Raw genomic sequence first — 26,217 nt, forward strand, 5'->3', positions numbered from 1 at the left:
CACCACTTTTTAACATATCGGTAGCCTAGCCTGCAGGGCTCCCAAAATGTAGAGAAAATACCTCTGCTCACTATTAAGATTTAACTTGGAGTTGAAGTTGAGATGGAGAAAGAATATATGGGAAAAGGCCTCACATTTCAGACTGAAAGATTGGTAAGAGGGGGGCAAGGAGAACAGGAATAAAGAATAAAACTATCAGACAGGCATCCACATTTTTGGAAGTCCAGGCTTTGTCCCAGAGAGTAGGAGAAGTGTTGAATAAACGAAAATAACATTGAGGGCTCTACCCTCCTCTTATCTGGGGCTCAGGCTGATGCTCCTTGAAGACCACCCCATGTCAACCTAGGGAACAAGTACCTCAAGTTGGCTGTGTTGTGGACTTGGGTGGTGGGAAGCTCAGAGGTTTAGCTTTCTTTTTTTTTTTAAGTTTTATTTATTATTTATTTATTTATTTAATTTATTTTTGGCTGCATCGCGTCTTAGTTGCAGCACCCGGGATCTTAGTTGAGGCATGCAGGATCTTTCACTGCGGCGTGCGGGCTCTTCGTTGTGGTGCATGGGCTACCCTCTAGTTGTGGTGTGTGGGCTCCAGGGCGCGTGGGTTGTGTAGTTGTGGTGTTCAGGTCCCAGAGCGCGTGGGGTCTGTAGTTTGCGGGAGGGGGGCTCTTGTTGAGGCATGTGAGCTCAGTAGTTGTGGCATGCGGGCTCAGTTGCCCCGCGGCATGTGGGATCCTAGCTCCCTGATCAGGGATCGAACCTGCGTAGCCTGCATTTCAAGGCAGACTCTTTATCACTGAACAACCAGGGAAGTCCCAGAGGTTTAGCTTTCTTAATCTGGCCTGGGAACTTGGGGTAGAGATGGGCGGTAGGCAGCAGGTAGCTCTGAGGTGAGGGCTGCAGAGAAGGCTACCATCATAGCCAGACCTCAGAGACATCTCAGGTAACATCAGAGTCAAAGAAGGCCAAGTTAGATGGGTAGTGATGACAAAAGAATGGACCCTGAGTTCCAGTAGCTCAAAACTTCAATCCATTTTTTTTTTTTTTTTGGCTTCACCTCATGGCATGTGGGATCTTAGTTCCTCGACCAGGGATAGAATCTGCGCCCCCTGCAGTGGAAGCACGGATTCTTAACCACTGGACCACCAGGGAAGTCCCTCAAAACTTCAACTTTGAAGGCCAGCTGGATATCTAGAGACTAGGCAAGCAAGGAACATTGCTTAGAGACCAGAAGAAAAGAGCAAAGGTCACTTCATGGATCCAAAGACCCCATTCACCTTTACCTACCTTGATCAAGTGGCTGAAGAAATGCTTCTTCCCTATAATCTAAATACTCTAAAGGGGAGGACCAGGAAGGGGAGAGGTTAGCTGAAAAGACTCATCATTCTTATCCAAGAGAGACTGCACATGACCTAAAGGTACTGTTTCAATAATCCCTTTAGACCAAGCTTTCCTTTGAACTTGGTCGATTCTGTGAGTGAGGTTTCAGAAAGTAGGCCAGATTAGGTTTAGACAAAACAAATAAATCATTTTTCTCTGCTTATCTGAATCTGTGAGTTAACTCCCAAGCCAATCCTCTGCTGAGATTACCTTCCCCTTGGCAAAATCTTCCAGGAGAACTTCACCTAAATAACCTCCAAACAGAGTTAACTATTCTTTCTTCTTTATCACTGCACTTTATACATATTTAGATTGTTGCACTTGCACAAGACTTATGCTTCCAGACCTGCCTCCTTCACTAGACTGCTTGTCTTGGGGGAAAATATTGTGCCTGACTCATCTTGACCTTGGCCTACCACCTTCAACTTGGGCCTTACACAGGACCAGCATCAAATAGGCAACAAATGCTGGCTGAATTGCACTGAGTTCTTAAAGATGGTGGATTTCAGGTGCAATGTTTTGGGTAATTAAGACCTTCCCCTCAAATCATATACACAAACTAACTGGTATTCAGAAAAATCAGACAGTTTCTTCTCATCTCCATTCCTTTCCCAGCATGACTGTTAAAAAGTATGTCAAAATTAATTTCTAAACTAGAATGGATTGATAGTGTCATCCCCAGTGAAATCTGTTTAAAGACTCTTTTGGAAATGGGCTCTGGGTTTGTCTGATGTTTCCTAAAAATCTAATGTATACCCTTCTCATCTATTTACCTAGGAGACTCAAGTGAGGGGTGATGGGGTAGGTGAAAAAAATTCAGGTTTCTTGCTGGTGAGTCTCACTGGATGCTTACTTGCTCCAGACAAAGAGGGTCCCCTTGCACTCGACTCTTCTCCCACAAGGACAATGATTTCCTGGATCACCTTACAGATTGTTGAGTATTAACCATGTGATATCTTGGAAATGGGATTTTCTGGGTGGTTTTAAATTTCTTTGTGCTTTTCTGTATTTAGCCAATTTTCTATAGTGAGTATACATTTTGTCTATAATTGGGGGAAAAAATCCAACTAACCCACTGTTTTGAAAATATGTCTTTTATTCCCAGAGTGAACTTCAGCTATAAAAAGTATACCGAGGGACTTCCCTGGTGGTCCAGTGGCTAAGACTCCACGCTACCAATGCAGGGGGCCCAGGTTTGATCCCTGGTCAGAGAACTAGATCCCACAGGAATGTTGCAACTAAGAGTTCACACGCTGCAACTAAAGATCCCACATGCTGTAACTAAGGAACCCACGAGCCGCAACTAAGACCTGGTGCAGCCAAAATAAATAAATAATAAATAAATAAATATTAAAAAAAAAAGTATACTGAGAGGTGGGTGATGGGCCTTCTTTTTCACTTCTTCCACCAACCCAGGTCAGAAGGAGGTGGAGAGAAAATAGACCTGAACACAAATATGACCAACATACCTTGGTCCCATCTAAAACAGACTCTATAATGTGATTCTTGCTTCAGTCATATGTTCAGCCTCCTCATTTTAGAGGCATTTCTGGTAGTCCGATGTTCTGGATGGGGGGCTGGAGGGTGGGGGAGGGTGCTACAAAGGAATAGGCCTTCTTGCAACTTCAACCTAGACAGATTTAGCCATCTTATCTTGACACCTTAAAAGGCTTTCAAAGGAAAAACTGAGGGCTCGGAAAAGTCCTCTGGCACTTTTCAGGAGCCCTGAATTCCATAGTTGGACTGCCTCACCGAGCACGTTCTAATTTGTAAGGGGTGATAAATCACTTAATCATTTCACATTGCAATAGATGGAGGGTTTTGTGTACTAGTAGCCCTATTTTCTCTTCCTCTTCCAGCGACCCACTCTCCCCATGTGGGAAAATGTAGTTTGTGAAACCAGAGAAATTGAGTTACATAGAAACAACTGTAAAAGTTCCAGAAGTCTAGACAAACAACAAGACCAGCAATTTCACTCTTCCAGTGATTATAGTAATTGAGCTTAGGAAGAAACTCCTCCCTTCCTTCCCTCATCAGCTCCTCCCCTCTGCTGCTCCCGTTAGTGTCCTCACTATTTGTGCAAGGCCAAAGAATCTCTTAAAATGGAATTTCCTTCCTTGTAGGAACCAAAAGTAAACATGTACTCTATTTTTTTTTTTGGCAGTGCCGCACAGCACATATGGGATCTTAGTTCCCTGACCAGGGTTTGAATCCATGCCCCCTGCAGTGGAAGCGCAGAGTTTTAACCAATAGACCGCCAGGGAAGCCCCGTAAACATTTACTCTAAATCCACAACATAACCTGTTTTCCTGAATGACTCTTAGTCTTTAACAATAATCTCAGCCCGTGGGGTCAGAGGTGGGTGCTGGAAATTTATCCAGGTGGTTGAGTATAGGAGGTAGTATTACTGCCTACAATGTTAGGAGTCGACTAAAGGGACTCAGTCTCAAGGCCCTCTCTCCCGTCTTTCACTCCCACCTACAAACCAGAATCATAGGATTTAAGAATTGCAAGAAGTCTTTACAGCTTCTGTAACACACCTCTTCATCATACAGATGAAGAAGTTGAGGCTCACAGTCCTTATCACAGTGACTGGTACCCAGTAGGTATTCAGTAACCATTAGCTTTTTTTGTCTCTGGCCTAAGTTCTTCAAAATGACAAGTCCATACTAAGGGTATAAGGTTCCCAATTTAAAAACTGTTTTCTTTACACTCTATCACACTGAGTTATGTGGTTCTATTGGGTTTACTAAAAGTCATTATAGCCATAAATTTAATTTATAACAGCTTCATTGAGATACAATTCCCATAGCATATAATTCAACTATTGAAAGTGTACAATTTGATGACTTTTAGTATATTCAGCGTTGTTTATCTATCACCATAATCAATTTTAGAACATTTTCATTAGCCCCAAAAGAAACCCATGCCCATTAGCATTCACTCTTATTTTCCCTTGTTCCTCCAGCCAACCCTAGGCAATGATTGATCTTTCATATGTGGTCCTTTGTGACTGGCTTCTTTTACTCAGTATATTTTCCAGGTTCATCCATGTTGTAGTATGTACTACATTTCTTTTTATTGCTGAATAATAAATATTCCTTTATATGCTTACACCATATTTTATTTAAGAGTTGATGGATATTTGGCAGAATTTTATTTTAAACAAATGTGATCACTGAGCTAGCAGAAGCTTAAAATCAAGATAAATATGTATCTCATATAGTTTTATCTTGAATTTATACCTAAAGAAGCATACTTACTATGAAGACTTTATTATAATCTCAGACCTGAAAATCAACAGACATTTTTTCTCTAAATTTTCTGATGTGTATGATAATACTGTGCAAAGACAAAGTAAAGCCTTGGCCTAAGTTTTCCTGCTCCTCTGACTCTTAGGAAAATAGAGGCATATACATAGGTAGATTGCCCAAGTAAGCGCCCTCAGGAAGAGAAAAAAGAAAAGAAAAGAAAGATTCAGAGTAAGACTCTTCTGGTTTTCAAATGTGAGATTTAGAAAAGAAGGGGCATTTGGGGCGAACCAGCTGATAGGCGAAACTCAGATCCAGACATATACACAAACAATATAAAGGTGACTGTAGGGTGAGGGTGAGAAAGGGGGAGAGTACAGGCCACAAATTCAGTCATGTCTGACCTCGTAAGGCTTAGTATTTTCATTTTTGTCTTTTTATACCTTGGCCCTTGTCCAACCTCCATAATGCTTTTGTGGGTCTCCATGGTATTTATGATCCTGGGAGGTAGCTGACTCCCCCAGTGAACCCTTCTTTATCCAAATCTTGCCTTCCCTGGCCCTATTCTTAGAGGAGTTGAGGCCACAGTACTCCTGAGTCACCTACTGCGGAGATAAGGGGCTTTTGGGAGTGTCTTCTGCCCCATTTGCAGAGGCTATGATGCCAAAAGCTCAGCTTCTCTATACATCGTTGCTGAATCAAATCTCAGAGACAGAGTTTTGGGTGAAGTAGAAAAGGATAGTTTTATTACTTTGCCAGGCAAAGGGGGACACAATGGGCTCCTGCCTGGAAAAACTGTGTCCTAACTTGGAGATGATAGTGAGAAGTTTTATAGTACTGTTTCAAAGAGGGCGTGATCAGCTCATGGACATTCTTCTGATGGGTTGGTGGTGAGCTAAGTAGGAATCAACATCATCAACCTTCAGGTTCCAACTGGTTTGGGGTCTAAATGCTTGTGGGCAACATACCATCGTTAACTTCTCCCACCTGGAGGAGGTTTCAGTATCTGCAAAATAGCTCAAAGATATTGTTGTGTGTATCCCTTGATGGGTAACCAGGACCTTGCCCCATGGCTGCACTACTGTTTCTTTTGACTGTTTCTTCCTTGTATTGATGAATCCCCTCCTTTCCCTAATTAACAGCTGCTTGAAACTACCCATTGGAACTCAGGGAAGATCTTGGAGGCTAAATGAAGCCTGTTTCCTGTAATCAAAGAAATGGAGGGCATAGAAAGGTTTTTTGCCCAGGAGCCCCAGAGGGCCCCCCCTCGGTATCAGCTAGAAGAGAACACCAGGAAGTGATCCTTGACTCAGCCCGCCTGAGGTTTGGGTGTTGTCATTCCCCACACGTGATTCTCTTCCAGGCGGCTGAGACCTCACGTACTATCGGACTTACTCACCCCAGTGACTCCACCTCTTTCCTCCTCTACTCCCCAACCCCCCATCAGCCTGCCCTGCTTCAAGATTAGAGGAAAGGAGGGTGGCTGGAGCCAGGAAATGCCACTCTCCCAAGTTGGCCAGAGGAAGCAGAGAAACCCGTGTTTGCCAAAGCACAAGATGTGGCGTTCGTTCTACCCTTCTACAGAATGCTTTGCACGGCCTCTGTTTAAGGCTATCCATACTGTCTTTAACTCCCAAATAATTCTATCCTATTCAAGACCACCTTATCACTGAGGCAGACCTTGTCCCACTTAAGGTTGCTTTCCCTTCCCATCTGTTTTCCGCTTCTCTGAGTACGGAATTCTCAATCAGAACTGGTTTGAGTCCCTCATCAGCCTCCTTCCCGTTCTCGCTGCGTGACCTTGAGTGAACCATAACTTCTCCGGGCCTACTTTCCTTGTCTGTGAAACGAAGGCCAAACGTCTACCGCACCAAACATCCTTGTGGTGAGGAACAAATGTGAAAGCCCTTTGTGAGCTGTAAAAAGTAATAAAATTTTGGCTATTCTGGACCTCTAGTCACTCTTCCAGAACCCCTCCCTTTCCACTGAGATTCGCCCTACAAATCGCGCCCGGGGCGGGCACTTCTCACCACCCTCCTCTCGCAGTCTTTCCTATTGGCTTACGCAACGACCTCGCGGCGCCGAGTGTTGACGCCACGCCGCCTCCGCCGGCGAAGGGTGACGCATTGGTCCCGCCCCCGGCCGCGCCTGGCCTCCCGCGGGGCCCCGCCCTACGGGCCGACGCGGCGCGGATCCCGCCCCGCGGGTGACGTGTGGCGCGCGCGGCTTAGCCGCCCCGGCAGTTGGTGCAGCGGCGGTAGGGTTGGGTGCGCTCGCTTCACCCCTCCCCTCCTCCGTCCCGGGCCCCCACCCAGCCGGGCCCAGCCGCAGCCCCAGCCCCAGCGGCCCGTCCCGTGCGGGCCCTTGTCGTCCCCTCAGCCGGCGACGCCCCGGGCCGGCCGCCCGCCACCATGGAGCTGGAGGACGGTGTGGTGTACCAGGAGGAGCCCGGCGGCTCCGGGGCCGTGATGTCGGAGCGGGTGTCCGGCCTGGCTGGCTCCATCTACCGCGAGTTCGAGCGGCTCATCGGGCGCTACGACGAGGAGGTGGTCAAGGAGCTGATGCCACTGGTGGTGGCCGTGCTGGAGAACCTGGACTCGGTGTTCGCGCAGGACCAGGAGCACCAGGTGGAGCTGGAGTTGCTGCGGGACGACAACGAGCAGCTCATCACCCAGTACGAGCGAGAGAAGGCGCTGCGCAAGCACGCCGAGGAGGTGAGGGCTGGCCGGCTGGGAGTGCAAGGGCCCGGCCCGAGGGCGGGCCGGGGGCCGGGGGTCGCGGTCCGTCTCAGGATGGGAGGGGCGTCGGCCTCCTGGAGGCAGGCCTGAGGCCGAGGCCAGCCGGACCGAGCCCGGCGGCCGCGAGGTCCCGGGACCCCCGGCCGGCGTTGGACGCCCAGGCAGGCTAGTGAGTGTCCAGGAGAAGAGAGTGAGATGGGGGAAGCAAGGCCCGGGGAGGAAGCCACAGCCTGGCCTGAGGGCACCTGGGATTGGCTGAGAGCGGAGATTTTAGGGTGTCTGCTTGCCTCTTGTAGTTTAGGGAAGTTTCCGACCACCGTGGGATAGTCAGACGGCGGTTCAAACTTTTACCACGGGCGGGGTGGGGGGGGGCGCATTTAAACACTACTGCCCTGGATATGTAACTTCCGCTGGTTCCAGCACCTTTCCTGGGGGTTGCTGCTTTGGGAAGTTAGAGATCTCCCTCTTTCGGCCAGTTTCTTGTTGACGTTTTAACCCTACTGAGAAAGAGGTTTTATTTTATGTTTTAAGTGCCTTGGTTGACACTTTGTCAACAGTTAGATGTTGTATAACAATACTCTGTAAATATGGAGAGTATGCAATTTTATCTTATTGGTATCCCACATCAAAGCTTTCTTCCTTGTCAGGTGGTAACCTTGGACAGTTCCCTTTAAAAACCCTTTGTTTATTTATAAAGAGGACGGGCACGGGGTGAGGGGCAGGTTGAGGAGGTGTGGGTGACAGTTGGCAAGCCTTTTCAAAGACTACAGTTTACAGGTGCTCTTGGCCAGCTTTTAACTTTAGTGCCTCAGCAGTGTGACCTCGGTGCCCTAACCTTGAGTCTGTGAACCTTTTGCAGCTCTGGAGTGCAAGTGACAGGTCTTTGACTTCCTGAGACAGTAGAGGATTTTAGCTTTCAGGATGTGTAGGCATTATTTCTGTGGAACTTATCTAATACAGGTGAAGTGTCCTATTCATCTTTGTTTCTTAAGCATCTAGCAAACCTGGTTAAATATATGGTGATTGAAGGAAGCTAAATAACTAATTATTGAAGGAACGACATGTTGTATTTCAAAAATACTTGAAAAGTTTTTTTTTCTTTTTTTAAATTTATTTATTTATTTATTTATTTTTGGCTGTGTTGGGTGTTCGTTGCTTCACGAGGGCTTTCCCTAGTTGTGGTGAGTGGGGGCTGCTCTTCGTTGTGGTGCGCGGGGTTCTCATTGCGGTGGCCTCTTTTGTTGCGGGGCACGGGCTTTAGGCGCACGGGCTTCAGTAGTTGTGGCTCGCGGGCTCTAGAGTGCAGGCTCACTAGTTGTGGTGCGCAGGCTCACTAGTTGTGGCACACAGGCTTAGTTGCTCTGCGGCATGTGGGATCTTCCTCGACCAGGTCTCGAACCCGTGTGCCCTGCATTGGCAGGTGGAGTCTTAACCACCGCGCCACCAGGGAAGCCCCAGTACTTGAAAAGTTTTAAGGATGTGCAGCTCATTTCCTAAGACTAAGTAGTACTACCATTTAAACTTATTGTCACTTACACCTTTGTACCAGGTCTTTCTTTTTTAAAATAAATTTATTTATTTATTTATTTATTTATTTAGGGCTGCTTTGGGTCTTTGTTGCGGTGCGCGGGCTTATCATTGCGGTGGCTTCTCGCTGCAGAGCAGGGCTCTAGGTGTGCAGGCTTCAGTAGTTGTGGTGCACGGGCTCAGTAGTTGTGGCTTGCGGGCTCTAGAGCACAGGCTCAGTAGTTGTGGCACACGAGCTTAGTTGTTCCGTGGCATGTGGGATCTTCCTGGACCAGGGATTGGACCCGTGTCCCCTGCATTGGCAGGTGGATTCTTAACCACTGTGCCACCGGGGAAGTCCCTGTTTTTTCTTTTTTTTCCCTGAAGCTTGACTGTATGATGATTTTTAGTTCTGATTTTGTGATCCATTTGTCTCAAAGGAATGCTATTGAATTTGCCAAACAAAATTGACTTTATTTCAAGAGTATTTCCAAGTATATAGGGAAGGAAGGGTTGAAAAAGAAAATCTAAGGATGGAATCAAAATTTCCACTGGTTTGTTAGCTGTTTACGGAACTGTTTATGGAACGAAGGTTATGTACTACTACTCCTGAGATGACTTGCCATGTCTTCATGCTCAGACAGGTCCTTGCCATTGTGTGGGTGTAAATGGAAAGACTGTGGAATTAACCAAATATACACACAGGTGAGGAACAGGCCCAGCATGACCTGTTACTGCAGATAAAAGAAATTACTCCTTTCAGCCTTAAACTCCTGTCAGTCCATGTAAACATAGGCAAAATGCCAGGGTCGCACGTGCCCAGAAAACCATCTGCCACAGGTTGCAGAATCAGAAAATAAAACTAAGCTGCTAGACTCTGGATTGTATATTAATTTCTTAAGTAAATGACTTTAAAAAAATAGATTATCCAATGACTTTCTTTGTAATTTATGCTTTTTCAAATATGTCTGTAAATTTTCTATAATGAAACCTTTGGGCAAAGGGCCATGATCTGAGAATACAGAACATTGATGTGATGCTAGATGAGCCAACTTCCAGACCATAAATGTAAAACCATCTTGTTGTCAGTTTTCATGTAAGATCATAAATCAAGTTTTACCCAAGTACTCAGAAATTCAGTCTTAGTCCAATATGCAGAAATGATTCTGTGTTTAATTTTCTTTGAGTGTTTGTGGCCTTTAATACGAAGACTATTTCCATAAACAGTCTGGTATTACAGCAAAAATGCCTCAGGGTATTTACAGCAAGAATATTTGAAAGTATGGAAATTGACCATCACCAGAGAGAGTTAAGTAAATTCTGAGCACCTTTGTGGAAATTTAGGAGGATATGTAAATAATGAGGATGTTTTAGGAGGTGTGAAGTGCTTTAATCTCTTGCTTGCAGGAATTCTCAACAAGGAATCAGGAAGTTAATCTTTATTATAATGGTACTAAATTTGAATACCTTCTGTCTTTTTAATTGCTTATTTGAATTTGTTGTGTGGAGTTAGCCTGATGGTTTTGAGTCTATAAAAACAATCTGAAGGAGGGCTGATTTTAGATAGATTTGTAACCAGCTTCAAATGCTAATCAAGAAATCTATCATTTTATAGCTCTCACCATTCTCCCCTTTGGGCTCCCTGCTCCAGCCATGTATATTTTTTCATTCTTTAACCAAGTCCTGTCTGATGCCTTTGCCCATGCTGTTTCCTTGGCCTAGAGTGCTTTTCCCTCAGAGCTTCACCCTGGCTAGCGCCTCACTTTTGGCTCAGCTTAAATTTCACTTCTTCTGCTAGACTTTTCCTGTCTACTCTATCCAGAGTAAGCCTTGTGAATCTATGAACAATTTACCTGTAAATCAATAATTTAAAAAAAATCTGGAGAGGGAATTTCTTGGCGGTCCAGTGGTTAGGACACGGTGCTTTCACTGCTGGACCCCGGCTTCAACACCTGGTTGGGGAACTAATCCCACAAGCTGAGTGGTGCGGACAAAAAAAAAAAAATCTGGAGAAAGATGTTATTCTTGGGGAAGAATATATTAGTGTTTTTTATGTTTTTGTTTGTGTAAGTTCTGATTCTTTTAAAATAGACATGATTTGTTTTGAGTAATTAAAAAAAAAAAGAAAACTTCCCTGAAGTAGGCAAATGAATTAAAGAACTTTTTTTTGTAGGAATTTAGTTTTTAAAAATTAAAAAAAAAATTTTATTGACATACAGTTGATCTACAATGTCGTGTTAGTTTCAGATGTACAGCAAAGTGATTCAGTTATACATAGGGAATTTAGTTTCAAAGTGAGAGTTTATTTAGCATGATTGGGTGGAGGGAGATTGCACATAAAAATGAAGATGTACCCTCTTCATCCTCCGTGAGTGGTAGAAGCATATATGAAGAGAGAATATCTTTGCTGGGAAGAAGATGTTGTGATTATGTGATTTTATGACTACTTTTCTGTGGCTTTTTGTCTGAAAAAGACTGGGGTGATTAAGTGCAGAGATGAGAGATATTACTGAGAATATTCTAATTAACTTTTCCCCAATGAATCACCACTTAAAGAAGTAACAAAATGGATGTTTTATATTAAGACTTTAATCAGGTTGTTTTCTTTGGAAGTCTATGAACATGGGAGTGAGTGATAAGACTTGTGGGCAGGAAAGCAGGTATTGATACTGATTTTTTAAAATCGATGTTATAGTTCTCACTGATTCATAAAAGTATTTTAATCAAAAGTTAAGGAAATTAATTTTGATTTGTTTGCAAAATAATTTACAATGAAAGTTCACTTCTTTAATAAACACTTAAAAAGGAATATTTGCAGTCTTTTCAATTTAGTTTTATGATTTTTTTTATCAAGACAGGAGTGAAGAGTAATTTTGAATACTTCAGCTTATATTTGTTGATGGTGGCTATTGAGGACTTAGGATGCTAAAAGTGGAAATTCCCTATTTGCTTCAACATTAAGTTTATTTTGTGTCTTTAGCACAGTTATTTAAATTGGTAATTATGATGTTTATTCAGATTTTTAGCCTTAATTCTATTACTCTAGTGTCAAAAGAAATTTAACTCGCTATTAAGTAGATTATGGGGATTCCCTGGTGGTCCAGTGGTTACAAGTCTGAGCTTCCACAGCAGGGGTCATGGGTTCCATCCCTGTTCAGGAAACTAAGTGGAGCAGTAGGGGAAGAGTAGTTTGTTTATATGCACAGATGATCTGTTAGTAGGTCCATTAGTTGTTAACATTTGACATAAAGTTTTCAAACACTTTTAAAAAGTGAAGTCTCTCTGTGGCACCTGTTCAGTGTTTTTTTTTTTTTTTTAAACATTTATTTAGGCCATGCCGGGTCTTTGTTGCGGCACATGGGATATTCATTGCGGCTTGTGGGATCTTTAGTTGCAGCATGCAGGATCTTTTTTTAGTTGCGGCATGCAGGCTCATAGTTGCAACATGCATGTGGGGTCTAGTTTCCTGACCAGGGATCGAACCGTGGCCCCCTTCATTGGGAGTGTGGAGTCTTACCCACTGGACCCCAGGGAAGTCCTTGCATTTGTTTTAAATTGGCTAACTTGATTTTTTCTTCTGTGAAAATTTCACTTTATATATTTGCCACCATATTTTTTTCCTTGAAACCAGTATCCTGTGGTATGTTCAGGGAATTAAAGATTTTTGCTCCAAGGATTGACTGAGGTGCTGACTTCATTTCTCTCTTGGTTCAGTTAGAGCAAGGGTCAGCAGCTTTTCAGAATGTTATGTTACCTCTTAATTTCTAAGTTTTAGAATGCTCAAAATACACTTTAGTGCTTCATTGATCTCTGTATGCCCAAATAATTTTGTATATAAAATGAGTACATTTTAAAATACACTTAAAATACATATTTTAAAAAATACCATTGTTTTTTCTTGCAGAACTATTTGAAATAAGCTTCACACTGCCCCTAGTCAGAGTAGATATGTCCTTGCGTCTTGTCAATCCCTGCTTCCAGGCACTTTCTGAAATGAACAGTGTATTTGTTCTCTAGGGGAATGTGTGTACATTGGTGGGAGGGGGTGTGTGTTACCTTGTGAAATGGTAATCAGTTAGTTAACCATTGTTTAGCTATTAAGACAGATCTGACCCTTTACCTTTAGAGATTTCTGAATTTAAGTATCTAACTGAGATACATTATATGTCCTTGGGATGGTGACATTCACGTTTTACTTATTGAAAATCACAAAAGAGACTATCAAAATGGGTAAGGTACCAAGATGGATTAGTAGAGTAAGAACTACTCACTAGATTACTGTGGTATAAGCCATCTGTCACTGATCCAATTCGGTGCCTATGTTTGGTATGTAAGTTTCTTGGACTCCTTAGCTTACCTTTAACTACACACTGCATACTTAAATCACATGGAACCTTTTGGTTCCCAGGAGAGCTAGTATTAGACTGTAGCCAAATACCTGTTCTTTTGTTCCCTTGACCAATGGTTGAGTTGTTTTAAAAACACCTTTTTTTTTGCCCTGCTTAGCACTCATAATGAGTATAGATGTTACCTAAGTAAATTACTAGGTTGAGATAAGAAATATCAGCATAGACCCAATTAAAAAATGTATGCAATGTGTTTATTCAAAAAGCTGACATTTAGAATTATATGTGTGTAGGGCTTCCCTGGTGGCGCAGTGGTTAAGAATCCGCCTGTCAGTGCAGGGGACATGGGTTCGATCCCTGGTCCGGGGAGATTCCACATGCCGCGGAGCAACTAAGCCCATGTGCCACAGCTGCTGAGCATGCGCTCTAGAGCCCACGAGCCACAACTACTGAGCCCGTGTGCCACAACTACTGAAGCCTGCATGCCTAGAGCCAGAACTCTGCAACAAGAGAAGCCACCACAATGAGAAGCCCGCGCACTGCAACGAAGAGTAGCCCCTGCTTGCCGCAACTAGAGAAAGCCCGCACACAGCAATGAAGACCCTATGCAGCCAAAAATAAATAAATAAATATATAAAAAAAAGAAATATATGTGTGTAAATTCTATACATTTTGAAGTTTTGGCCAGTGATATTTTGTTATTAGCTTTAATACAAGTCTGTGGAATTCACTTAAGAATTCTGGTGTCTACATACAGACTGAAAGTGAGGGGATGGAAAAAGATATTCCATGCAAATGGAAATCAAAAGAAAGCTGGAGTAGCAATACTCATATCAGACAAAATAGACTTCAAAATAAAGAACGTTACAAGAGACATAGAAGGACACTACATAATAATCAAAGGATCAATCCAAGAAGAAGATATAACAATTGTAAATATATATGCATCCAACATAGGAGCACCACAGTATATAAGGCAAATGCTAACAGCAATAAAAGGAGAAATCGACAGAAACACAATAATAGTGGGGGACTTTAATACCCCAGTCTCATCAATGGACAGATCATCCAGACAGAAAATCAATAAGGAAACACAGGCCTTAAATGACACATTAGACCAGATGGACTTAGCTGCCGAATACACTTTCTCCTCAAGTGCATACAGAATGTTCTCCAGGATAGATCACATCTTGGGCCACAAATCAAGCCTCAGTAAATTTAAGAAAATTGAAATTATATCAAGCATCTTTTCTGACCACACGCTATGAGATTAGAAATCAATTACAGGAGGGACTTCCCTGGTGGTCCAGTGGTTAAGACTCTGCATTTCCAATGCAGGGGGTGCGGGTTCCATCCCTGGTCGGGGAAACTAAGATCCCACATGCCACACGACACGGCCAAAAGAAAAGAAGAAAAGAAAATCAGTTACAGGAAAAAAACTGTTAAAAACACAAACACATGGAGGCTAAGCAATATGTTACTAAGCAACCAGTGGATTACTGAAGAAATTAAAGAGGAAATAAGAAAAAAATACCTACAGACAAATGATAATGAAAACACAATGGTCCAAAACCTCTGGGACGCAGCAAAAGCAGTTCTAAGAGGGAAGTTTATAGCAGTACAATCTTACCTGAGGAAACAAGAAAAATCTCAAATAAACAACCTAACCTTACACCTAAAGCAACTAGAGAAAGAGGAACAAACAGAACCCAAAGTTAGTAGAAGGAAATAAATCGTAAAAATTAGAACAGAAATAAATGAAATAGAAAAAAACAATAGCAAAGGTCAATGAAACTAAAAGCTGGTTCTTTGAGAAGATAAACAAAATTGGTAAACCTTTAGCCAGACTCATCAAGAAAAAAAGGGGACAGGGCTCAAATCAATAAAATTAGAAATGAAAGAGGAGAAGTTAAAACTGACACAAAGGAAATACAAGGGATCATAAGAGACTACAACAAGCAACTATCATGCCAATAAAATGGACAACCTAGAAGAAATGGACAAATTCTTAGAAAAGCACAACTTTCCAAGACTGAACTTGGAAGAAATAGAAAATGTCAACAGACCATGCATAAGTACTGAAATTGAAACAGTGGTTAAAAGACTTCCAACAAACAAAAGTCAAGGACCAGATGGCTTCACAGGGGAGTTCTAGCAATCTTTTAGGTAAGAGTTAACACCTACCCTTCTGAAACTCTTCCAGAAAATTGCGGAGGAAGGAATACTCCCAAGCTCATTCTATGAGGCCACCATCAGCCTGATACCAAAACCAGAGAAGATATCACACACACATAAAAATTACAGGCCAATATCACTGATGAACATAGATGCAGAAATCCTCAACAAAATACTAGCAAACCAAATTCAACAATACATTAAAAGGATCATCCACCATGATCAAGTAAGATTGATGCCAGTGATGCAAGGATTCTTCAGTATCCACAAATCAATCAGTGTGATATACCAGATTAACAAAGTGAAGAATTAAAAGCATATGATCATCTTAATTGATGCAGAAAAAGCTTTTGATAAAACTCAACACCCATGATAAAAGCTCTCCAGAAAGTGGGAATAGAGGGAACTTACTTCAACATAATAAAGGCTGTATGTGACAAACCCACAGCTAACATCATTCTGCACTGTGAAAAGCCGAAATCATTCCCTCTAAGATTGGGAAACAATCCTATTTACCATCACATCAAAAAGAATGACAGGTTTTGGTAACTACAGATGTGATGGGAATAGGGAAAAATAAAGTGTGGATAAAAATGGGTCCAGGAATCGGGAAGCTATGGTTTCTCAAGTAGCTGCTTTAGTCATTAAAGCCTAAATGTCCATTCTCTTAATCACACGTCTGAATTCCTAAAGTAGCAGTATTTTGATTCATCCTTCTTGTTGAGTGTGCTGATAGGATCATCCCTTCAAAACCACAGACCCAAGGGCCAGGTTTTGGGCAGGGAGGCTCTTGCCTACCAGACCTGTGGAGACATCCCACCGCCCCCTCCACTGACTGCCTTGCAGGGTAGGGTGTAGTAACATCAGACTAGACATCAGGATAGTAAATCCCAGGGTTTGCTTAAGGGGTGGTAAGGTGATAACTCAGTTGGTTTACACTTCTAATAGAAGCCCATGTAATCTAAAATAAAACTGCCTATATCAAGTCGAAAAAAAAAAAATAATACCTAGGAATAACCCTACCTAAGGAGACAAAAGACCTCTACTCTGAAAACTATAAGGCACTGATGAAAGAAATCAGAGATGACACAAACAGATGGAAGGATATACTGTGTTCTTGGGTTGGAAGAATCAGTATTGTCAAAAGGACTATATTTCCCAAGGCAATCTGCAGATTCAGTGCAATCCCTATCAAATTACCAATGGCATTTTTCACAGAACTAGAACAAAAAATTCCAAAATTTATATGGAAACAAAAAAGACCCTGAATAGCCAAAGCAATTCTGAGAAAGGAAAGTGGAGCTGGAGGAATCAGGGTTCCTGACTTCAGACTGTACTACAAAGCTTACAGTAATCAAAACAGTATGGTACTGGCACAAAAACAGAAAAATAGATCAGTGGAACAGGATAGAAAGCCTAGAAATAAACACATGCACCTATGGTCAATTAATCTATGACAAAGGAGGCAAGAATATACAATGGAGAAAACGCAGTCTTTTCAATAAATGGTGCTGGGAAAACTAGACAGCTACACGTAAAAATATGAAATTAGAACACTCTCTAACACCATACACAAAAATAAGCTTGAAATGGATGAAAGACCTAAATGTGAGGATGGACAGTATAAAACTCTTAGAGGAAAACATAGGCAGAACACTCTTTGGCATAAATCGCAGCAATATCTTTTTTGATCCACCTCCTTGAGTAATGAAAATAAAAGCAAAAATAAACAAATGGGACCTAGTTAAACTTAAAAGCTTCTGCGCAGCAGAAGAAACCATAAACAAAACGAAAAGACAACCCACAGAATGGGAGAAAATACTTGCAAACAAAGTGACCGACAAGGGTTGCTATGACAGTCAAAAAATGTAGAAGATCTAAATAGACAGTTCTCCAAAGAAGACGTACAGATGGCCAAAGAACACATGAAAAGATACTCAACATCACTAATTATCAGAGAAGTGCAAATCAAAACTACAATGAGGTAACACCTCACAGCAGTCAGAATGGCCTTCATCAAAAATCTACAAACAATAAATGCTGGAGAGGGTGTGGAGAAAAGGGTACCCTCCTACACTGTTGGTGGGAATATAAATTGGTACAACCACAATGGAGAACAGTATGGAGGTTCCTTAAAAAACTAAAAATAGAACTACCATATGATCTAGCAATCCCACTCCTGGGCATATATCTGGAGAAAACCATAATCTGAAAGGATACATGCACCCCCACATTCATTGCAACACTGTTTACAATAGCCAAGACATGGAAGCAACCTAAATGTACATCAACAGAGGGATGGGCAGAGAATATATGGTACATATATTCAGTGGAATATTAGCCTATAAAAAGAATGAAATAATGCCGTTTGCAGCAACATGGATGGATCTAGAGATTATCATACTAAGTGAAGTGGAATTCTCTGGTGGCCCAGTGGTTAGGACTCTGTGCTTTCACTGCCAAGGGCTCGGGTTCGATCCCTGACTGGGGAACTAAGATCCCACAAGCCATGGGACGTGGCCAAAATAAATAAATAATTAAAATGAAATACTAAGTGAAGTAAGTTAGACGGAGAAAGACAAATATATGATATTGCTTAAATGTGGAATCTAAAAAATGGTATAAATGAACTTATGTACAAAGCAGAAATAGAGTCTCAGATGTAGAAAACAAACTTATGGTTACTAGGGGGGAAATGGGGGAAGTGATAAATTGGGAGATTGGGATTGGCATATACACACTACTATATATAAAATAGATAACTAATAAGGACTTACTGTATAGCACAGGAAATACTCTCTAATGACCTATATGAGAAAAGAATCTAAAAAAGAGTGGATATATGTATATGTACAACTGATTCACTTTGCTGTACAGCAGAAACTAGCACAAGGTTTTCAATCAACTGTACTCCAATAAAAATTAAAAGAAAAAATAATAAACAGTACATTTCAAGGGAAGAAAAAAAGAATTTTCGTGTCTAGTAGTTTGGCATAGTTCTGAAAACGTTTGAACTGAGCCATGGGAATTTACATGTTAATACAATAGAGAATTTTCTAAGTTGAGGATTTAGAATTATTATTGGGAACTTTAAAAATACCGTTTTTATTTTTTAAGAGGACGGTGGTGAATTAAAATTTTTGAGTACCTGCTCTGTATCATGTACTCTGCTACATAATTTATTTTATTATTATTATTTATTTATTTTGTGGCTGCATTGGTTCTTCGTTGCTGCGTGCAGGCTTTCTCTAGTTGTGGTGAGCAGGGGCTACTCTTCGTTGCGGTGCACGGGCTTCTCATTGCGGTGGCTTCTCTTGTTGTGGAGCACGGGCTGTAGGCGCATGGGCTCAGTAGTTGTGGTGCGTGGGCTCAGTAGTTGTGACTCGTGGGCTCAGTAGTTGCGGTGCACCGGCCCTAGAGTGGGCAGGCCTCAGTAGTTGCGGCGTGTGGGCTCAGTAGTTGTGGTGCATGTGCTTCAGTAGTTGTGGTTTATGGGCTCAGTAGTTGTGGTGCATGGGCTCAGTAGTTGTGGCTCGCGGGCTCTAGAGCGCAAGCTCAGTAGTTGTGGCGCACGGGCTTAGTTGCTCCGTGGCATGTGGGATCTTCCTGGACCAGGGATCGAACCCATGTCCCTTGCATTGGCGGGTGGATTCTTAACCGCTGCACCACCAGGGAGTTCCCCCCCTTTTATTTTTGAGGTCAGTAAACTTTTTCAGTAAACCACCCCCAGCTTTTTATTAGGAAAATTTTCAAAAATACAGAAAAATGAAAAGTATGTTTATTACCTATATATTTGTTACCTGGATTCAGTAGTTCTTTTATTTATCTACCTACACACCACATACATATGACAAAATATATACATACATACGCATATTTTTAAATTGCTGAACCATTTCAAAGTAAATTGCAGATGTTATGACACATCACCCTTCAGTACTTAAAGTACTTATCCTAAAAATGAAAGCATTGTACCATATAACCACAATTTTATTTACATAGGAGAACATTTTCTAATATTTAGTATTCCATTTAAATTAATGTTTAGGAACAGAGTACATGTCAGTTATAGAGGTAAGTTAATATTTTTATAGTGAACTAATGTCACTCACCTGGAAGGAAGAAATGATTGCAGTTTAGCTACTTTTCTGTAAGAAATTTAAATCTGAGATTTATAAAACAATTAAAATTGGTTAAAAATTTTTATTTAAGATTATAGTATAAAAATACCATGGATTATTTTTCCCCTTTGAAACTTAGAGATGCAGAAATTGAGAAACTACCCTACATTTAATGTTTTCTCTGGTAACTTTTTTACCTTGTTTCTGACTGCTTACCTGCTCCACTAGGATTTATAGAGCCTGAGAAGAATTTTTTCCTTGTAATTTGAGGTTCTGCTGATTGGATTCTCCGCAGCGGATGGGTCTAGGATTTTTGTGATTCTGGATTCTGTTATTGTCCTTTAAAATGTATTTTCACTTGCTCTTCCTGCAGGTATTTTTTAATGGCTGGGCAGAAACTCCATGATCTTCTAGTTCTTTCCTATCCCGTTTCCATAGGTAGATAAACAGGAGACATGAATAATCAGAAAGAACAAATATATATTGAGCCAGGCACTGTTCTAGACTCTGAGAATGTGGCCACAAACAGATCAGACAAGTAAGGTAGCCCTTGCTTTCTTAGAGTTTATATTGTAATAAAGAATAAACAAACCAGTTAATTACAGATTGTAATCGGTGTTACACGGGAAATAAAAAAGGTGAGGTGATACAGAGTAAAGAGGCAGGCACTTTAGATGGAACAAGCAAATTTATAAAAGGGAAGCTGTCCATGCAGGAAATAATTCATCTCGTTATTTAGATATGAAGAGTAATTATTTAGATATGAAACTTTAGGTATAATAGAATTTCTCCTACTCATATTCTTTTTTTTTTCATTTTTATTTTTATTTTATTAGTTATTTATTTACTTTTGGCTGCATTGGGTCTTCGTTGCTGCATGCAGGCTTTCTCTAGTTGCGACGAGCAGGAGCTATTCTTTGTTGTGGTGCACAGGCTTCTCATTGCGGTGGCTTCTCTTGCTGTGGAGCACAGGCTCTAGGCGCGCGGGCTTCAGTATTTGTGGCTTGCAGGCTCTAGAGCGCAAGCTCAGTAGTTATGGCGCATGGGCTTAGTTGCTCTGTGGCATGTGGGATCTTCCCAGACCAGGGATTGAACCCGTGCCTCCTGCATTGGCGGGCAGATTCTTTTTTCTTTTTATTTCATTTTTTGTGGGTAATTCTTTTTAAATTATTTTTGGCTGCGTTGGGTCTTTGTTGCTGCGTGTGGGCTTTCTCTAGTTGCAGCGAACGGGGGCTACTCTTCGTAGCAATGCGTGAGCTTCTCATTGTGGTGGCTTCTCTTGTTGTGGAGCACGGGCTCTAGGCACACAGGCTTCAGTAGTTGCAGCATGCAGGCTCAGTAGTTGCAGCACACAGGCCATAGAGCATGTGGGCTTCAGTAGTTGCAATGCGTGGGCTCCGTAGTTGTGGCTCACGGGCTCTAGAGTGCAGGCTCAGTAGTTGTGGTGCAGAGGGTTAGTTGCACTGCGGCATGTGGGATCTTCCTGGACCAGGGATCAAACCCGTGTCCCCTGCATTGGCAGGCAGATTCTTAACCGCTGTGCCACCAGGGAAGTCCCAGCCTACTCATATTCTTAAAAATTCACAAAAGTGATGGGAATTCCGAGGCGATCCAGTAGTTAGAACTATGTGCTTTCACTGCTGAGGCGCGGTTTTAATCCATGGTCGGGAAACTAAAGTCCCGCAAGCCGCATGGCGTGGCCAAAAAAAAAAAACACCAAGTAAGAAAATTCACAAAAGTGAATAACTCTCATAAATGCATTTCTTCTATTTTCTGTCTTACGCATTCTCATACTTGACTTCTCAGCAACATTTTTTTTTTTTACATTTATTTATTTATTTATTTTTGCTGTGTTGGGTCTTCGTTTCTGTGCGAGGGCTTTCTCCAGTTGCGGCAAGTGGGGGTCACTCTTCATCGCGGTGCGCGGGCCTCTCACTATCGCGGCCTCTGTTGTTGCGGAGCACAGGCTCCAGACGCGCAGGCTCAGTAGCTGTGGCTCACGGGCCCAGTTGCCCCGCGGCATGTGGGATCTTCCCAGACCAGGGCTCGAACCTGTGTCCCCTGCACTGGCAGGCAGATTCTCAACCACTGCGCCACCAGGGAAGCCCTCTCAGCAACATTTGACTCTTTTGCTCACTCTTTCTTTAAGAAACGTTATATTTTGGTTCTCTGACTTTGAAATCTCTTGATTTTCCTCTTACTTATCTGACCACTCTGTGGATTCTTCTTAGTCACATTAGCTTTGGTGTTCCTTGGTGCTCTTTCTAAGATCCTCGTAAGTTCTCACTCTGCACACTGCGTAGCTCATGTTATCCATTCTGATCAGTTCAATTTACCATTTGTTGAGTATTCCAAAATGTATATCTCATTCATTCATTTAACAGATATTTATTGAGTGCCCACTGTGTGCCTGGTACTGTGTCTGTTGGGGATACAGTGGTGAGTAAAACAGACAAGATTCTTCCCTCACGGAGCTGACAGGCTATTAACAACAGCCTGTTAACAGGCTGGATCTCTCCCTGGGGTTTCAGATCCATATTACTGTTGTTTATTGGACATGAATGTCTCCCGACATGTCCAAAACTGAACTTAACTTCCAAGCTTTCTCATCCTCTGTTCCCAATCATTGTGAGGGATACCACTATATGCCTAGCCAGATACCAGGTCACCATTCTTAGCTGTTCTCTCTCCTTCATCCCATTGCTGCCTTCTTTTGTTTTCAACTTTTAAATGTATCTGGAATCTCTTTACTTTTTTTCAAATCTATTTTTACTACTCTGAAGAGCTGGAACTTCTTTCATTCACACTGAATACCAGGTCTGGCACATAGGAAGTAACCATTGAAAATTTCTTTCTTTCTTTCTTTCTTTTTTTAAAAAATTAATTAATTAATTTTTGGCTGCATTGGGTCTTCGTTGCTACGTGCGGGCTTTCTCTAGTTGCAGCGAGCAGGGGCTACTCTTCATTGTGATGCATGGGCTTCTCATTGCGGTGGCTTCTCTTGTTGCAGAGCACGGGCTCTAGGCCCTCGGGCTTCAGTAGTTGTGGCTTGCAGGCTCTAGAGTGCAGGCTCAGTAGTTGGGGCCCATGGGCTTAGTTGCTCCACGGCATGTGGGATCCTCCCGGACCAGGGCTTGAACCCGTGTCCCCTGCACTGGCAGGTGGATTCCTAACCACTGCGCCACCAGCGAAGTCCCATTGAAAATTTCTGAATAAATGATTGTACAACTGAAACTGCCCTATAACTGATCTGTCTGCTTCCCGTATTGCCAAGCTATAAACTGTCCACCACACTGTACCCGGATCTCTCCAAAATGGCAGATCATTTCCACACTTAAAAGCCTTTAGGGGCTTCCCCGGTGGCGCAGTGGTTGAGAATCTGCCTGCCAATGCAGGGGACACGGGTTCGAGCCCTGGTCCGGGAAGATCCTACATGCCGCGGAGCAACTAGGCCCATGAGCCACAACTACTGAGCTTGCGCGTCTGGAGCTTGTGCTCCGCAACAAGAGAGGCCGCGACAGTGAGAGGCCCGCGCACCGCGATGAAGAGTGGCCCCCGCTCGCCGCAACTAGAGAAAGCCCTCACACAGAAACGAAGACCCAACACAGCCAAAAATAAATAAATAAATTAAAAAGTCAGGATGTATTAAAAAAAAAAAGTCTTTAGTGGCTCTGTCTAAAGTTCTTGAAATGACTAAAGTTTCTAACGTACAGGACCTTGTAATCTGGCTGCTCCTTATTTTACCAGTCTAATCTTTTCCTTTTAGAACCATACTGAACACCTTGAGTTTGTTATGCAAAAGGCATTTTCTCCAGGCGTTCTTGAAAGCTGCCTCTTTGCTTGGCACTCTCTTTCTCTTCTATTGCCTGGCTGCCATTATTCATCTTTCAAGTTTCAATTCAGGAATGCCTTTTATGACACTCAAGTTTGGATTGTACCCATTTTATGTCTTCCCACAGCATACTGTCCTTCTCCTCTCATAGTACTTTCAGTGTTTTACCTAACTAACCTATTGCTTTAATTCCCCAACTAAACTACTGGGATGCAGTAGGTATTAGATATTTGTTGGTTGGTTGGATGGTGGATAGATAAGTATGCTAAAGGTCAAATTGCAAAGCCTAGCTGTTTAAAATTCTCTTTTGTGCATTCAAATTATTGTCCTTACTGTTGGAGCCAAATTATGCTAAATAAAACTTCCAAAAAGTTCCAAAAAGTTCTTCAATAAGTCCTTTGACTTAGGCATATACAGAAAAAGTGACTTCTCCTGAGTATAGTTATTACAGAAACTTTACCTACATTGTCCTATACATAGTAGATAGTCTAGAAATATTTAGGCATTTTAAAAATTGAAATATTAAGATCATTGAAACTATTGTCAGAGTATTGTAGAGATTACTTCTGCATTAGCAAAGGTTGGCCTAGGTGATCTTAAAAGTCATGTTAGCACCATGATTCTCTGGTTGTCTTTTTTCCTTTTGGCTCTGCTACGCAGCTTGTAGGATCTTACTTCACCAACCAGAGATCGAACCCATGCCCCCTGCAGTAGAAGCACAGAGTCCTAACCACTGGACTGCCAGGAAATTCCCTCTCTGATTTTTTTTTTTTTTTTTCCCTCACAGCAAGAAATTTGGAGATAGGGAGTGATGGCATCAAAGTCCAGGCCAAGACTCTGAGACCTCTTGTAATATACTTCATGGTTAAAAAGTAGTTTTCAGAACTCTGGACATCAAGTCTGCTTTCAAGAGAAAAAGAGGGGAGAAGAAGTGGTGTCAACCACATCTGTTCTCTCTTCGTCTGCTCAGGCTGCTATAACAAAAATACCATAGTTTAAGTGGCTTTAACAACAAATATTTATTTCCAACTGTTCTGGAAGCTGGGAAGTCCAAGGTCATCGTGCTGGCAGATTTGGTATCTGATGAGGACCCACTTCCCGGCGGTATTCTCACTGTGTCCTCACATGACAGAAGGCTCTGATTGTTTTTTAATTTATTTTAGCCACAAATATTTATTTCTAAGTTACTGATTGAGAAATAATTTCTTCTATCTGAATAAACTTGCCACAGAAATGACAAGTTAAGTGCCAAAACTTAATTTTTAATTTTTACTTAGAACTTTTGATAGACATTTCTAATTAGGATACAGTAATAGTACCCTATAGTAACAAATAAAATGGTTAGTAAAACAACATTGATATTTTTGAAGACAAGTTTATTCTGAAGAATAGTGAACATTTATTTCTTAGGCATTGAGATCTATATTGATTAAAAGCATCTTCTAGGCTAATATGGTATAAATAAACTTTCTAATTTTAATTATCAGATACTCAATTTAAATTTTCTTTCAGTTATTTTGTTGCCCTTGCCTCATTTTTTGGTTACTGCTGCCTATTCAAAAACAAATACCTTTTAAAAAGTTAAACAGGTTGCACAGAATTGTGGAATCAAATAGGCTTTTGTAAAACCAGAAAAGTAACTTTTTAAAAAGACTAGTGTTTGTCTTTGGTTCTACTGTGAAAATAGCCTACTTGTACTTGTTTGCTGTGATTTGATTTGGGAAACATTTGACAGAAATTACCCACTCATCTGTTGCTCTGCTTAGCAAGTACTGTATGTACAAGATGCTAAAAGCCTAAGTCAACCTGCGGGACACTTCACAGAGACAGGGTGGCATTTAACTGTGTTATGTGTCACTGAGTCAAAGTATGGGAGGTTTGAAAGTGTGTGATGTATTCAGAGAACTACAAAACATAACATTTTTTTTTAATATATTTAAGTAGTAAATACTAGTTATCCATATGTTCTTTAAAAAATACACACGTTCTTCTGTGTATTTACATAGGTGAGTGACAAAAACTGAGGTTGAATAGCTAATCAGGGGTCAGAAAGTAAAGGACTGTGCCGTCATGTTTGGCTTTTTTTTCCGGCCGTGCCGTGCGGCCCATGGGATCTTAGTTCCCTGACCAGGGATCGAACCTGTGCCCCCTGCATTGGAAGCTCAGAGTCTTAACTACTGGACTTCCAGGGAAGTCCCTGCATTTGTTTTAAATAGGCTAACATGGTTTTTTCTTCTGTGAAAATTTCACTTTATATAGTTGCCACCATGTTTTTTTTCCGTAAATTTTTTTATTGTGGTAAAATATACGTAAAAAATTTTGCCGTTTTAACAGTTTTTTAAAAAGATTTTGGATGTGAACCATTTTTAAAGTCTTTATTGAGTTTGTTACAGTATTGCTTCTGTTTTATGTTTTGCTTTTTGGCCCCGAGGCATGTGGGATCTTAGGTCACCAACCAGGGATTGAACCCGCACCCCCTGCATTGGAAGGTGAAGTCTTAACCACTGGACCGCCAGGGAAGTCCCCCGTTTTAACAATTTTTAAGTGTATAATTAAGTGGTATTAAGTACATTCACATTGTTGTGCAACCTCACCACCCTCCATCTCCAGAACTTTTTCATCATCCAAATTGAAGCTCCATACCCATGAAACAATAACTCCAGTTTCCTCCTTCTCCTAACCCCTGGAAACTACCATTCTATTTCTGTCTGAATGAATTTGACTATCCTAGGAACCTCATATAAATGGAATCATATAATATTTGCCCTTTTAAGTTTGACCTGTTTCACTTAGCATGTTTTTAGAGCTCATCCATTTTGTAGCATGTATAATAATTTCATTCCTTTTTAAGGCTGAATAATTTTACATTAT

At 41.7% G+C, this 26,217-nt stretch overlaps 1 protein-coding gene across 4 annotated transcripts in view; it reads left to right on the forward strand.

The window, feature by feature from the left end:
- Positions 1 to 6,808: 6,808 nt before the first annotated feature.
- SPAG9 (sperm associated antigen 9) overlaps positions 6,809 to 26,217 on the forward strand; it is a 152,320-nt gene continuing 132,911 nt past the window's right edge. For all 4 annotated transcript variants that reach the window (XM_082372551.1, XM_082372552.1, XM_082372553.1 and 1 more), the window contains exon 1: positions 6,809 to 7,342. In XM_082372551.1, the coding sequence (XP_082228677.1) occupies positions 7,040 to 7,342 (303 nt within the window). In that variant the 5' untranslated portion in view covers positions 6,809 to 7,039. The remainder of the gene's footprint in view (positions 7,343 to 26,217) is intronic.

The sequence above is a fragment of the Balaenoptera borealis genome (genome assembly GCF_965194805.1).
Source record: "Balaenoptera borealis genome assembly, chromosome: 20".
Taxonomy (NCBI): Eukaryota; Metazoa; Chordata; class Mammalia; order Artiodactyla; family Balaenopteridae; genus Balaenoptera; species Balaenoptera borealis.